At 33.5% G+C, this 17,108-nt stretch overlaps 1 protein-coding gene across 4 annotated transcripts in view; it reads right to left on the bottom strand.

Annotated features, from left to right (window-relative positions):
- Positions 1–17,108, bottom strand: part of RPS6KA3 (ribosomal protein S6 kinase A3) — a 97,597-nt gene that overhangs the window by 64,967 nt on the left and 15,522 nt on the right. For 2 of the 4 annotated variants that reach the window (XM_081124961.1, XM_081124958.1), the window contains exon 2: positions 2,943–2,999. In XM_081124961.1, coding sequence (XP_080981087.1) covers positions 2,943–2,984 — 42 coding nt within the window. In that variant the 5' untranslated portion in view covers positions 2,985–2,999. Of the gene's footprint in view, positions 1–2,942; positions 3,000–9,038; positions 9,076–10,028; positions 10,123–10,279; positions 10,373–17,108 lie in introns of those variants that run through there. The other 2 variants (XM_081124959.1, XM_081124960.1) reach the window with 2 other exon arrangements.

The raw sequence follows: 17,108 nt of genomic DNA, 5'->3' as shown, positions 1-17,108 counted from the left end.
GATTCAATGACATGGAAGCATAGATGAGACTGACGAATGTCAGAGGGATGGAGGAGGGCGGGTGGGTGGAGGGGGAGAGAGTAACCAAAGAATTTATATGCATATGTGCACAACCCAAGGACACGGACAATGGTGGGGAGAGGGACTGGGGAGGGGGAAGGGACGGGGTAGAACAGGTCATTGGGGAGAAAAAGGGACATCTGTAATATTTTAAACAAAAATTAAATTTAAATAAATAAATAAAGGATGATTAGTAATTAACTGGAGGGGGGCGGTAAGGGGGAAAAAATTCTGGGAGAGGGAATATCGCCTCTGAAGGCCCTGGAGCAAAAGAGAACTCAAATGACTGGACTTTCAGTAGAGGGCAGAGGTGTGTGGCTGGAAAGGATACAAAGGAGTACACAGAGGCCTTATCACACAGCACCTGGTAGGTCACACTGCAGAGTTTGGACTTTATTTAAAGGAAGCACAAAACTATTAAAGGGTTTTAAGAACAGTACAATAATCTCACTCCTCCATAACTGACTAAATGTTCATGACAATTTGTTTGGTTTCCAAAAAATTAACTTTCCCACGATGTTAAAACACATATAGGTGCCTGGCCGGGCGTGGCTCAGCGGTTAAGCATCAACCTAGGATCCAGGAGATCAGGGTTCAAACCCCGGTCAGGGCACATGCCCGGGTTGTGGGCTCGATTAATGACTCTCTCATCATTAATGTTTCTATCTCTCTCTCTCCCTCTCCTTTCCTCTCTCTGAAATCAATAAAATATATTAAAAAAAACACACACATATAGAAACATGAATGTCCTTGGATGTGAAGACTTAATATTATTAAAATAACTTTCTTCAAGGTAGTCTGTAAATTAAATGTACTTCTGATAAAAATCCCAATACATTTTTCAGGAGTACTTGATAAACTGTAAAATTCATCTGGAAGATCTATAAGACTACAATTTTGAAAAGTAAAACAGTGGGAAGGCTTGCCTTGCCATATATAAAAGTACAGTAATTGAAACTGTGTGAAGTCAAAACCTTCAGGGATGTTGTAGGTTGAATTGTGCCCTCCAAGGTATGTTCGGTATTCCCTATCTGTACTTTACATGGTGCCACACAGGTACTTGACTTATTGGGGTGATCACTTTGTAAGATATATAAATGTCTAATCACTATATGCTGTATACCTGAAACTAATATTGTATGTCAATTACAATTGAAAAATAAATTTTCAAAAACTGTTAAAAGGGTATGTTCAAGTTCTAATCCCCCATACCTGTGAATGTGATCTTATTTGAAAATAGGGTTTTTGCAGATGTAATAATGTTAAGATGAGGTCAAAATGGAGTAGCGTGGGCCCTAATCCAATAGACTGGTGTCCTTATAAGAGGAAGAAATTTTGGGCACAGCAACACACAGGGAGATTGCCATGTGATAATGGAGGTAGGGATTGGAATGATGTGTCTACAAGCCAAGGAATGCCAAGGACTGCCCCACCAGAAGCTGGAAGAGGCAAGGAAGGATCCTCCCCCAGAGCCTTCAGGGAGAGCATGGTTCTGTCAACACCTTGGTTTCAAACTTCTAGTCTTCTGGACTGTGAGAGAACAAATTTCTGTTGTTTTATACCACTCCACTTGTGGAACATTGTTAGGGCAGCCCTAGGAAACTGATACAACTGGTATATGGCAATTTTATACATAATAAAAGAAGGATCTCAAATGAGTGAGAATGAATGGGTTTGTTATTCAATAAGTAGAGATTAAGACAAGAGGCTATTTAGAAAGGAAGGTTAGATTTCTACATCATGACAGGTACTAAAATTCCAAGTAGTTTGCAGAGCTAAATGCTAAAAATAAAACCATAAAAGTGGTAGATGAAAATGTAAGAGAATATTTTTATAACTTTGGTGCAGGGAAGGATTTTCTAACTAAAACATGAAACCCAGAAGCCAGATCTGATGACTTAAAAATGAAAAGTTTACATATACAATGACAGACAACATGATTAATCTTAAAAAAATAGGGAGAAAATATTTGCAAGATACATTATAAACATGGAGTTAATATCCAGAATATATATAGAGATAATACAGATCAAAGAAAATTGGATCAACACAAAAATATAAAAGCCAATAATGCGTGGATACTCAACTTTACTAATAATCAAGTGAGATGCAAATTGAAATGAGAAAGTATTATTTATTTAGAGTGTCTCAAATTAAAAATAATTTCTCATACTATCCAGTGTTGAATATCCTGCTTGACCGTACCCTATTCAACATGGAATTAATTTTTGGTCTGAAGGGCAATTTGGCAGTGTCTACTGAGATTTAAACGTTCATACCCTTTGTTCCAGCACATCTTTTTCTAAGACTATATCATACTGAAACACAAGTTCACAAAAATAGGGGAAAATTACATTAAGTATAGGACAGGCATAAAACAGAGTATTATACAACCAAGCAACTATTTAAAAGATGTAGATCTATATTTTCTGTCATAAAAGATGTTTAAGACAGTAAGTGAAAATAACAAGTTGCAGAATGTATGTATTTTGTAAATATCAACAATAATTGTCTTATGTATAGGACAAAATGAAAATAATAACTGAGCTGCTAACAATGGTTACCTTGCAGGGGAAGATAATTTATTTACTCGCCTCTAATAAATCTATGGTTAGTTTGATTTTTTTTAAAAAGTTTTAAGGTACTAATGAAAAACTTTCAATAATATAAAAGCATTTTTTTTCATTCTCAAAATCAGTCTTATCAAACAGTTTTTAAAAATGTCACTGGCATATTCAAGAATGCATTTAGGTAAAATTCATGTGAAAGCATCAATAAATTTCTAATACCATAAAATCATTATTTTACTCAGTTTAAAAGAATACTTAAATTTTATGGTATCTGATTTATCTATATCCCTTATAATACAACATTTGACTTACAGTTTGTGGATTAATCTCCTCCTCTCCCATAGGTTCATCCATAATTTGCTGTCCATTCTGTGAAAAGCACAGCAAGTAGAAAGTTACCAAAGCAGATCTTACATCAGTTAAAATTAAATGAAGGCAGACAAAACAAAATTGTATAGGATTATTTTCACCCCTAAAGGGTTCTAATGAAGTACAAAACCACCATACAAGTATGCAGTTGCCAATTTGCAACAGGTTGTGCTTCAAAAGTTAACATGTAAATTGTTCGTTTTAAACGATAAAAACATTTTTCAATGGAAATGATGATAATAATAAATGATAATTACCTTTCCAGGTGAGCCCTTGAATTTATTTTAATAGTTAAATGCATTACAAATGATCTTATTCAAACCTCATCAAACTTCATTTATAATACTTTCTATGGGAAAACACATTCTAAAATCCAACTCCATTGATAATTAATCAGGGCAACTGACTATTTCAGGGGAAAATTAAGCTAGACCTCTATATCAAAATAGATTCCAGATGGATTAACATTTAAATGTCAAAAAGAAAGTTATACAAGTACTAGAAGAAAATACAGGTGAATAATACTAATGGGGTTAGGAGGGTAGAAATCATAAAGAAAAAACTGACATTTGCATCCATAAAAGTTTAAAATGTCTTCTGCCAGACACAAAAAAGTAGAAAGACAAATTGATTACAAAAAAATAAAAGCAACATATGATAAAGGGTTGGTATCCTCAATATATAAAGAGCTTTGTTTTACAAACCTGTAAGAAAAAACGATGAACCTCAACAGAAATGAGCAATAAGGGAAAAAAGAGTTCAGCCTTAGTACTAATCAAGGAAATGCACTTAACTGAAAGATACTTTTGCCTTTCAAATTGATAATGATTTACAGAAAAAATAACACCCAGCACTAACATGGGAGAAAGAGCACTCAGGATATACTGCTGGAGAAAGTGTAAATCAGCTCAACCTTTCAGGAAGGCAATATAAGTCTATATTTGAAAAAAACAACACAAAAGTTTGAAAGAGCTCATCATGTCGACTTATTTTTTTTAAACAATGTACAAGTGTGCAAAGTTGTACATACAAGAATGCTCACCATAACTTTTTCCAAAAAGAACTCCAAGTTGGAAATCTAAATTCCTAACAATAGAGAACTAGTTAAATATGTTTGGTACATCCACATTATGGAATACTATGCAGTCATTAAAAATGATGATAAAGATGTAAATTTATTGACATGAAAAGACACTCACATGTAATAAGTGAAAAAGCAATTTACAAAACAATATGAATTGTAATGATCCCATCTTAAATAAATATATACATGTTTCAATGTATATATTTCTATGGGAAAAACTCTAGAAAGATATACACCAAAATGTTAACAATGGCTATCTCTGGGTAGTAGAATTTTAGACAATTTAAATTGTTTGTTTTTGCTTGTTTGAATTTTCTAATGTGTCTACAATGAATATGTATTATTTGTGTAATTTAAAACAAAATAAAACAAAACCAGAGTCAGGAACATATAGTGTCTTCTCTAGTTCCTTCACTGGAAAAAGGAGTCAATTCCCTTGACCACTTGTTAATTCAGCAAATGTACAAGAATCTAAGCTAACCATCTTTGGAGCACTGTCAACTAGAAAATAAAAGGTAACCCACCCCATTACCCTATACCCCTCATGAGGCAGCTGCTCTGAATTTGAACTCCTCTCTCTACTCTCCCCATTCCTATTTATCCATCCATTCATCCATTTATTTTATTTCATTCATGTTATTATGTTCTAGGCACCAAGCTGGAGATGAAAAGTTAATAAAACATGACCCCCATCCTAGAGATCCATCCTAAAGGATCTCACAAATCTACTAACCCATAAAAAGGGCACTTTTCATTTTCAAACACTCACAGAGTATGTTCTTAGGTTAGGAAATGCCTATACAATATTACAAAGCACAGAAATAGTGCCAAATGAAGAAAAGGGGGAAGCAGGTATAAAATCTTTATTTTCCTAAGGCACTTTCAGAAACCTATTTCTATGGTAAGGACTCAACTCCAGGATACATCTTTCTCCTAAAAGCCAAAACCATTTATTCAACTGAACACTGATTATTTTTATCCAGACATCCCAGGTGAACCTTAAACTAGCTCTTAAGAACACTGGCTTTGGAGTCAGACACCTAGATCAGATTTCTGCTCTTGTACTAATTATGAAGCCTTAGATACATTATTTAAACTATCTAGGCTTTAGTTTCTTCATATGGAAAGAGAAGATTAAAAAGTCATATCTTCAGAGAGTTATAAAGACTAAATGAGATCAATATAAAACCCTAAGCACAGTGCCTGGCACTTAGTTAACAACATATGATAAAGGGTTGGTATCCTCAATATATAAAGAGCTATATATTGTCAGCTATTTTAATTATGTCCAAAATTCAATTCAATCACCCCCTCTGTGGCCCACCAATCTGCTAACTTCTCCTGTGTTTGCTATTTTAGTGAGTGTTACCATCATTCACCTAGTAACCCAAACTAGACTTTCTCATTAATTGTACAGTTGTCTTTCTATAATAATCTGCTCAACAGCTCCCCTATTATTTGGCTTTTAGAACCCCGGTCTAACTAGAGCTACACTTACATTTTCCATGGGAATATAATTTGAGAACCATCTGCTCCTTGTGACTTTCATGTATGCAAAGCAAGAATCACAACTTATAACTTACTTTTAAGGCAAACTGGTACAGCAGAACAGCATTAAACTTCGAATTGGTGGACCAGGTATAGAATCCTAGGTCTGCCACTTACAGCTTTATGTTTTGGGGCAATTCAGATTTTCTCCTAGACTGTTACTTTATCTGTTCAAAATGAGGAAACTTGCCCTGTCTACCCAATGGGTCACTGTTAGGCTCAAAACTGAGTTAACTCATAAGAAAGCACTTTATAAACTATAAAGAGCTTTACCAATGCAAATTTACTATTATTAAGGTGAGGTAGATTCATGAGAAAAAATAATACTCCAGCTCTAGCTGGTTTGGCTCAGTGATTAAAGCGTTGGCCCTCAGACTGAAGGGTCCCAGGTTCGATTCCGGCCAAGGGTATGTACCTCAGTTGCAGGCTCTATACCCAGCCCCAGTTGGAGCAAGTGCAGGTGGCAACCAATAAATGTGTCTCTCTCATATCAATGTTTCTCTCTCTCTCCCTTCCACTCTCTCTGAAAAGCAATGGAAAAAATATCCTCAGGTGAGGAGTAAAAAAAATAATACTACTCTATAAAGTCTTTTAATCTTAGAATTTTAAAATGTTTAGGATTTGTAAGGGATCTTGAAAGTCATCTGTTCCAAATATACATCATATGCTTCAGTTCTTTCTATCCCATTCTCATCTGTATTTGAACACTATCAAGACAAGAATGTACTGCTTCACCAGGCAGCCTACTACACCATCTCAGAAAAAGCTTTGACTGCTAGATAAAATTCATTATACAGGAACTTTCCTCAGCAACAATTCCCCTTAAGAGGATTACTAATATATGATGGCTAACTTGCCTGCACTATATCTGCAAAGTCACAGGAAGTAAATCTACAGCTATTACTACAAACCACCCCAAGTCTGTTTTTTTCTAGATAACTCAAGTTCCTTAAAGCATTCCTTTTAGACAGATGAGACCATCTTCTTTCTGAGCATGCATTCAATTCCCCTTAAAGAGGAGTATACAGAATAGCATGCAGTGAACATTCCAACCTTGATAGGACCAATGTAAAGGGCATTATCACCTCTTCTGTTTTAGATAATAACTTTAATATTAATGCAATTCACATATGCAATATATTTAGAATGTCCACCATACATTGCTGAGTCATACTAAGTTTTCTGTTGATTCAATACTCTTCTTTATTTACACTGTAACTAAGCCCTGTATCCTCTATTCTGTACTGGTTACTCTTAGCCTTGTGAATAAAGCCTTATTTTAAATTTTCGTTTTTTCCCCAAGTTCTGATCAATTGCTAGACTCCATAGATTAGATTCCAAATTTGGCAATCAGCCTTTTCTCTTCACTATTTTCAGCTTCATATGATCCATAAATTTTACAATATATTTCCTTTTCTGAACTCCTCACCCAACTAATTAACAGTAATATACTACCAAAGGTATCTAAGAAAAAAATTAAGTGAAATGTGATCTAAAGGTATTTTTTGCTCCACTTTTTGCAAAAATATCTAGTTCCTTTCTGAGTTTAGCAAAGATTTAAAATTTTGAACAATTTAATTTTTAAAGCAGGAAAATATGAAGGCCAATGTTATCCTACATACCAGTGCAGGATCTTTACAAAGATCTATCAAAAAAAGGACCTTTACTTCAACAAATGTTTTGTATCATTTTATCAGAACAAGGATTCAAATGCTATCTGTTAGAAATGAACAGTTACTTCTGCAGCTAAGAAGTTTCCCTTTTTGAAAATGACCTTGGCTTCATTAAAGATTAGGTTACATGGACCATCAGTCAGACTCAATACTGCAATTTCTATAGTTCCAAAAGTTCAAGAAATAGCATCTACTAAACAAGGAAAGTTATTTCTCTAAGTTGAAGAAGCAGGGAAAACAGGGGGCCTGAATCTGGCTAGCATCAAGTTGAAACCTGTCCTGCCACTTACTGCTGTAGTATCTGACCCTGGGTAAGTTACTTACATTTTGAGTTTGTTTCTTCATTAGCAAGATGCATATAATATCTACCCCACAGGGATGTTGTAATTAAAAGGATCCACCAAGGGACAGTAGATGCTCAATAAAGGCTACATCCTGTCCTCTCTGTATAACATTTTCATTTCTATAGTTAACTTCTAAATGCAATTCAGTGAGCAAGTACAGGAGAGTGTTGAGATACCTTTTCACCACTTAGTACAGCCAAATTCCTGCCAAGCAGGGTGGAAGAGATCATTCATGTGTGTGGTATATTTTTATACAATGTGGCTAAAGAATGAGAACAGACAAAAAAAAAATAGTTTAAAAGAGAGGCAAATGTATTTATCCTCTCTCATCCCACCATAATGCCTTTCAGCCAAAAAAACTGCAAAGCTTGGCAGATTATACATATGCAAATATTATGTGAAATACTGGAAAAGGTTAGAAAATTCTAATCATGCTTTACTCTGTTAGTCTGAAATATGTAAAAGTCAAAAATCAGATAATGTACAATGTGGGTCTCATCAGAACAAATCAGATAAAGATGACTGTTAGCTTGAGTTCCGGTAGGAATTATTTTCAAAATAACTTCTAATGTGGTATAAAATTATCACTTAAGATCATCTCTCCGGTTTAAGTTAAAGAGGCTGAACAATTCACATCGGTAATTCTGAATCAAGGTTTTAGGACTTCTAGAATATTCCTACGAGTTTTAAGGAAAATCCTGAAATGTTAAAAATAAGAACATTTTACTAATTTAAAAAATTATTTTAAGTAACCCTACTAAATAGACTGTTTTGTTGTAATGGTATGTTTACAATAATGCATATTTCCAGGCTGCTGTTTGATACCTTTGAAGGAAATATAAAATAAAAATTTAAAAATGCTTTGAGTTCAGCAGATCATCATGTACAAGTAAGTATATGGGGACTAAAAAATGATCTGTGATTGATCAAATGCTAACATGAACTAAGCAGGACATACCATGTACTGACATCTTCCTACCTAGATATGAAAGGTACATATGAACATAGGGAGAAAAGGGTTCCTCACAGAGAACAATAGCCTAAAATAAGAGGAAGGGAAGAGGAAAGGAAAGGGTCCAGAGCCCTAGTGGAGACCCAGGTTGTAGGAATGAGCAAGGACCACACAATTTTTTTTTTTTTTTACCACCTTCAAGTTTCCACAAATACATGTGCCTTCCAAACTCCATATCAGCAATGATTTTCCTGCCAAAAGTGTATGCAACAGGAGTTCCATAAAGGTGCTGAGGATGAGGCATTAGAAACCTCTCTCAAACTGCAGTTACGATACCATCAAATTGTTCAGAATCCAAAGAATCCTCTATGCAATCACATTGAAACAATAAGAAACAAGCATTTTATATTCTTAATAAGGAAGGTATATAATCCTTACCAATGTGACAGGATTAAGAATCAGCTCCTCATTTATCCTAAGGAAATATCAGAGATGTGCATAAAGACTTATGTACAGTGATAGTCATCATACTCATTATACTGAAAAATAGAAAACAATCTAAATGACCAACAGGGGACTGGTAAAATAAATCATAATACATCTATTCATATGTAGGAATACTAAAAAATGGTTAAAATCAGGGCCTCAAAGAAAAATTAACGATGCAAAGGTATGCTTGCAATATATTAAATTAAAAGGGATACAAAACTACCATAGTATGACCCCAATTTTGCACCCCCCCAAAATGTGTGCATGTAACTGGCAAAGCATACATAAATCTTATCAGTAGTTACCTGGGTCATAAGATTTTCTTCTTTGTACTGTATTTTCAAAATTATATGCATTTATTATATATTATTTTAAAAAAGATAAAAGATAATCAATGTAATTAGAAAATCCGTTTATTCTAGTTAAGGTGCCCTTATGCCTGCTTTGCTATTCCTTCAGCAACTAAAGGCCTGCTAGTACTCAAGACTGTTCTATTTTCTAGACAAGGGTAGGAATGGCCTCTGGTATATCTTCATTTTAAGCTTTTTCTTTCCTTTCTGGTCCTGTGGTTTTGGCCTCAGAAAATAGATATATTTTAGGCCTGAATCCACCTCATGTTTTTTGGAGTATACCCCTAAGGGGAATTCTGCTTATGAAACAAGAGTATGTTGAGATAAGAATAAAGAAAAGAAAATACGGTAGCCAAAATTAAATCTGCATTGTGAATAGCAAGTATTAGAATTGACACTGCAGAAAACGGAATCCATGCCACGGAGGACAAACTTGAGTAAATGAAAAAGGAAATGAAAGAAAATATTTAAAAACTATGGAGGACAGACATAGAAATAATCTATGAATAACAGATGTTCCTAAAGAAAAAACAGAGCAGTTTAATCAATCAAAAGTATAAGAAAACTTTCCAGTTCTGAAAAAAAATACCTGAGACTGGAGACTGAGAAGGTTCAACAGAGATCATCAACACCAAGACATGTCCTGGCAAATGTTTTTAAATTTCAAGGGTAAAGATATAATCCTACAAGCATACAAGCAGAAAAAAATAGGTTATTTTCAAAGGAACTAAAACCAGATTGACCTCAGTTTTCCTCTGCAACAATAAAATGTCAGAAGACAATGAAGTAATGACTTACAGAGAGTTGAAAGGGAAAAGTTATCATCTAAGAATTTTATACCTTGTCCTAGTTTTTCATGTACAAACGTCACAGGAAATTATTCTTAGGTCTGCAAAGCCTTATAAAATGTCACCATCCTGGTAGTATCTTTTTTCATAAATTGTTCAAAGGTGTGTCCTAGACTATTGAAAGAGAATCAAAATAAGAACTCAAGAATATTGAGGTAGGAAAGAACTGGTGAAGTATACTGACACCAACTTAATATCTAGAAATAACTGAATAGAATAATTAAGCCCACTAAAAAAGGGTCAAAAATGAAGAATAAATAATTGATATAAGTATATAAACAACATAAAACTTTAGAAAGTTAACGGTAAGATCTGTAAACTCAGAATAAATTAATGTGGACTCAAAATAAAAGATTTAGTGGAAGAAGGGAGAAATAAAGATTCTAAATTTTGTCTTTCCTAAAAGAATATTTAAAAACCACTATTTTTAGTAATTAGCTAGTAAGTATAAATTTTGCAATGTTTTGAAAAACCATACAATAACCAAGAATTTTATTTATTTATTGCAGTCCAAATCACTAGAAGATAATAACTGGCAAAGACTGTGAATAATACTTTACGCAGGTATTACATTCAACCCTAAGATCATGAGGCAGGTATAATTATTCCCATTTTACAAACGAGGAAACAAAGGCTCAGCAAAGTTAATTAGTGAATGGCAGAAGCAGGATTCAAACCCAGGTCTTTCCAGTTCCATAATTCTTTCATCACTATTTCATAACCTCCTCAACAAAACAATCCATATGGCAAAAGTAAAAACACACACAACACAATAAAAAACTTAAAATAAGATGAATGAAATAATTCCAAAAGTAATAATGTAAGAAATGTAAAGTATCTAATTAAAATCAAGAGTCTTACTGTATATTTAATGCAATTACAGAATTATTGATGCTTTTATGAGTGATGGTGGTATGGTAGTTAGTGTTTTTAAAAGTCTTTATATTTTCAGAAATATAAATGTAAATATTTACATCTGACTTGATGTATATAGGATTAGCTTCAAAATAATCTACTGGAGCCGGGGAGGGGAAGAGAGAATACATGTGGGGGGTGATAATTCTTGAGGCTGGGTTATGGAAATATGGTGGTTCATTATACTATTCTCTCTACTGTGGCATGTGTTTAAAACGCTTGATGATAAAAACGGAAAAGGTTAAAAACACCCACACAATCACATACTACTTTAAAGAGAACCCCAAACAAAAGAGATAAGTATAGAAAAGCATAAAGAAAAAGAAAGCAAGTGTTTTTAAGATTAAGACCAAAAACAAACTGTGAGGCAAAAACCTTAAGCTGATTAAAAAGGTCATTTAATTTGGACTAAAAATATAATTAGTACGTAATACCATATAGTTAAAATAATTGCTATCACTTACTGAGGAATTACCATGCACCAAGCAAGTGCTAAGTGCTCTAGATCATCTCTGATGCCTCCGACAATGCTCTAAGTCATTATCACTAACTTACAAATGAACAAGTCAAGCCAAGATGGGTATGTCAGTCTTTTTGAGCACTGTGTCCTCAACCCCTAGCAAAATGCCCGGCACACAGGAGGTGCTCAATAAATATTTCAATAAATGAAAAAGTCTAATGTCCTGCCTAAGGTTAATAAGCAGAGCCTAAATTCAAACCCAAATCTTATTCTAAAACCCCTATTCTTAATCACATTTAAATCTTTTAATAATGATATTTCATAGTAACAGTAAAGATGTTCATTTCCTTCTGTGTTTGTTTCTCTATTTTTCAGATTTTCTATAATTAGCATGTTATTTTCCCAAACAAATAATTAAAATAATAAATGCAAAATAGTTTTGAACATTTAATCACAGACTAACTTAACCACAAAACACAAAAGATATTTTGGGAACTATAACATGAAATAAATGGAAAGAAAATAGGAGGAGAAATTTTAGCACACTAATATCAACTAGCATAATGAACAAAATAAGGACAAAGCATATGAAGTAATTTATATTAGAATAGGTAGACACTGAATTTTATAATGTAAAAAGAATATATTCTTTTCAAGTTTTTATGAAAAATTATAAAGACTAATCATGTTTTAGACCATAAAATTCAAAATTCCTAAAAGCAGAAATCACATAGATCATATTTTCTGATTATGATAAAAAACTGAATAAAGAAATAAACTAAAGCACTCATTCAGAAATTAATACTCTTCTAAATAACTACTGCCTCAAGGAAATAAATAATAACAACAGCTATCATTTATGTAATGCTTATTTTGTTCAAAGCATACTATTAGTTATGTTACACAAATTCTCTTGTTTAATCTCAACTAATCATTAATAAACCATGAGGAATATTATGCATAGTAGAGGGAAAAGGTTAGGTTGAGATTTAATAACTTGTTCAAGATCACAGAGCTACTAAGTTTGCATATAAGATCATTGAACCCAAGTCTGAATCCAAAGCTCATATTATTACACAGAAATGCTGTCATATATTACTGTTAGAATTTGTGTAGAGGCATCTAGTTATGCTCATTTTTCTCTTTTTATAAAATAAAATTTTGTAATAAAAAGTGGAAAAAGCTAGAGTTCCTCCTTAACACATGTTCTGAAAGTGGCCACTTGTTAAATACACAACTCTAGAGAAGGTAATGATTCATTTTTCTAACATATCATTGATCAGATATATTATTTCAAATTGCATAATCTTCTAAAAGAGATTCCTTTGAATACATTTATATTCTCAATAGGACAATTAAAAAAGGAAAAAACCATATTAGATAAAGCAGGGAAGGTAGGGTAAACATGATTTGTCACTAAATTTATTTCTAAAAAGCAGCATGACCTTGGAAAAGTCACTATTTTCTGGTATTTATGTGCAATCCATAAGAGTTTGGTGGAACCTTGGCCAGAATGGATTTGAAAGTCTGCCGCTAACTGTGGGCAAGCCCTTAAGCCTTGCCTGAGTTATGGCTTTCTTCATTCATAAAATATGTGGATACCTGAGAGCTCTTCCAGCTTGGAAATGTTATAATCCTGTGACTTTAAGGATTCAAGTTATTTAAGGTTATGTAAGATTTTTACACCTGAGGAAATTACTGATTCTGTATTCAAAGCTGTTTTTATGTTATTTCTAATTCTTTCTTTCTCTTTTGCATCCAAATTAGTTTTATCTATATCCTTTAGTGGTGCCTTTGTACCCAATCGTAAGCAAGAATAATGCCAAAGAATGGGATTGCACAAATGTTGTCACCTGAAAGAAAAATACTAATAAAAAGAAAACATAGTTTTTCTGTGCAGTTTAAGGAACCTAAAGCAATTTTATAATTTCCACAATCCAATCTTACTATTCTTACTTTGCTAGTATTGAAAAGAATTAAAATGTCAATTTGTTTTTTTTAAGCGCCTGTCTACTCCCAGCCAGCCCTATTCCTGCTCTCCTAACACTTTCAAACCCCACTTCTTAGTACTAGTGGAGTTTGTAGTATTTCCCATACCTGCCTGATGATCAGAATCACCTAAGATTCCCGTTAATAATACATTACCTGGCCTTACCCCAAACCAAAAACGAATCAGAAGTTCCAGAAGCACCATGGCTTAATATTTCATTTTTTAAACAGACACCTTAGATGATTTCTGTGATTAGACAGTCTGGGGAATCACAGTGTAGAGAAAAGATCATGGGCTTTGGAGTCTGACATATCGTTTCAATACCTGGCTTTGCCCTTTATTATAGGTGTGACTTTGGGCAAGTTACTTAACATGAGTCTCAGTTTTCTAATCCACAAGATTTGGATACTAGTTATGTTGAAGGTTGTGGTCAAGTTCACTATGCCTAGCCATGTTGGGTGTTCAGTAAGTGTTAGCTTCTCTTTCTTCCTGCTCATCTTGCCACAAGAAATGACAAATACAAATACTTGAGGGGATTCTGATGAGTCCCTTAGCCTAATGGGTCCACTTCCATTTCTAGGGCTAAAAACCAGAGTACTAGATAACTGTTTAATGCACTACTTGGGTTGGCTAATTTAAGAGTTTGGGAACAAGCCTAATAATTTATTCTGGTTTCCAGAGGCTTAAAGAAGGCCTCCTATTTAAAACAGACATAACCATTTTGTTAGGCTTCAAAGGCTAAGCTATGTGACTGTGCCAAGATTACATGAACCTCTGTTTCCTCATCGGTAAAACAAGTGCTGCTTCAATGTTTGCCGAAATGAGCACAATACAGTATTGATAACATAACTGTTAACTAATAATCACCTAAAATAATTAACTTATACACAGTCTTACAAACATCTTTATGAACAAAAAGAAGACAGCGATAATAGCTTGTAAGTAAGTGAAATGAGACAGGATGGGACTTGCTCAAATACACAATAAATCAGAACTTAACATCCAAGCAAAATTCTTATGTAGTATCAACTGCATCTTTTTTTAAATTTAAATTTATTGGGGGATAACAGGAGTTAATGACATTATATAACTTTCAGGGGTACAATTCTCTAACACATCACCGGCACACCGCACTGTGTGCTCACCATCTGAAGTCCAATCTCCTATCACCATTTATCCCCGCCCCTCTGGTAACCACCACACTTCAGCTGTATCTTAACACAAAATGCTTCAGACAAGTTTGGAGCTGACTGAGAAAAAAACAATCCAAACTACTTACTCACTCTAAAAAATGTGTGTGGGTACTTAAAAATTATCATAGGTATAAACACACAATCTAGCAACAGACTTATTTCCGAAAAAGTAATCACAAATAGTTTCTAATTACAGCTCCATGATTAATTCTAGCTACACATATATTATACATATACATTAATAAGAGCATTTTACTAAAAACTATTAGTATTAATTGTTCAGATAAGCTATAAAATAATTAAAAGGAATTTTTAAAAAACTAAAAATCCGAAAACATTCAAGACAGAAGTTACCCTCAATTCTTAAAAATAAGAAAAAAATCCTCAAATATTATTGAAAGTAATTTATTTTTCTTTTAAAAGTAAAGAACCACAGCTTTTCTCTTGACTTATTCAAATTATTCTTTAATGAAACTGACTTTCATGCAGTTTCTGCCCTTTCCTTATTATGTTTATTTCCAGACATTTAATATTTTTACTGCTATTTTGAACAAGATCTTTTTTTCCATTATCGTTTCTAACTAGGAAAGCTATTTATTGATTTCTGAGTATATTTTGCATAATATCATCTTTAGACCATCATTAGTTTTAACAAACCTTTTTACTGGTTTCCTTAGATTACCTAAGTATGTGATATATATATATATTATCTGTGAAGAGTAATCTTTTATCCTTCTTTTGAGTATCTTTAATTTTCTTGCCTAAGGGCATTAGCAAACTCTTCTAGAACATAAAATAGAGGTGAAAACAGCAGGCATAGTTTTAATGAGACTTCCTATAATATGTCCATCAAGCACAATGCTGGCTATTGGTCATAAATAAAAATTATATATATAATTTTTTCCATCACCATTTATCCCCTCTATGCCCTCTTCCACCTCCACGCCCCCTCTACCCCCACAATCACCACAGTATTGTCCATGTCCATTAGTTCTTTTTTTCCTTTTAATATTAAGGACATACCCTTTTATTTCTACTTTACTAATTTTTTAATTGAAAACAGACATTGAATTTTATCTAATGCTTTATAACTTTTCAAGCTTTTTAATTGGAAATGATTATAGGTTCACAGGAAGTTGCAAAAATAGTACAGAGAGGTCCCATATACATTTAACCCAGTGGTTTCATCTTACGTAAATCCCTGTCAAACACAGGAAATGTATACTGATGCAATGCCCAGATTTTATTCAGATTTCACTGGTTTTACAGGTTCTCGAGTGGGTGTGTACCCTACATATTTTACCACATGTATAGGTTTCTGTATCTACCACCACAGTAAAGATACTGAACAATTCATCATCACCAAGGTCCTATGTTTTGCCCCTTTACAACTGGACCCACCTCCCTCCATACCCTCTTCCTAACCTTGGCAACCACTAACCTAGTCTCCATTTCTACAATTTTGTCATTTCAAGAATGTTATATTAACGCAATCATACATTATGTAACTTTTTATCACTCAGCATGAATTCCCTTGAGATTCATCCAAGTTTTTCTGTATATCAACAATTCATTCATTTTAATTACTGGGTAGTATTCGATGGTGTGATTTACCAGAGCCTGTTTTAACTATTCACCCATTGAAGGACATTTGGTTTTTAACTTTTAAGTATTACAAATAAAGCTGCTATGAATATTTGTGTACAGTCTTTTGTGTGGACATACATTTTCACTTCTCTGAGATAAATGCCCAGGAGCATGACTGCTGGGTCACATAAATAACTGTAAGTTTAATTTTTTAAGAAATGGCCAAACTGTTTTCCAGAGCTGTATCACTTTACATTCCCACCACCAGTCTGTCAACATTCTCAACAACATTTGGTATTGTCACTATTTTTAATTCTGGCTGTTCTAACAGGTATGTAGTGATATTTCATCATTTTCTCATTTCACTGACAGCTAACCATGTTGAAGTCTTTTCATATGCTTATCCATATATCTTCTTTGGTGAAATGTCTGTTCATCTCTTTTGTCTAACTTCTAATTGTATTGTTTTTGTCTTTGTTACTATGAGTTTTGAATGTTCTTTATATATTCTAGATGCAAGTCCAGTCTCAGATACAGGTTTGAAAATATTTCCATCTAATGTGTACCTTGTCTTTTCATCCCCTTAACTGGTTTTTCATAAAGATTTGAACTTTGAGGAAGTCCATTTTATATATCTTTTATGGATTGTGCTTTTGGTATCTGGTCTAAGAACTCT

This window comes from Miniopterus schreibersii (assembly GCF_964146895.1).
Source record: "Miniopterus schreibersii genome assembly, chromosome: X".
Taxonomy (NCBI): domain Eukaryota; kingdom Metazoa; phylum Chordata; class Mammalia; order Chiroptera; family Miniopteridae; genus Miniopterus; species Miniopterus schreibersii.
This window is presented reverse-complemented; position numbering and strand designations above follow the sequence as displayed.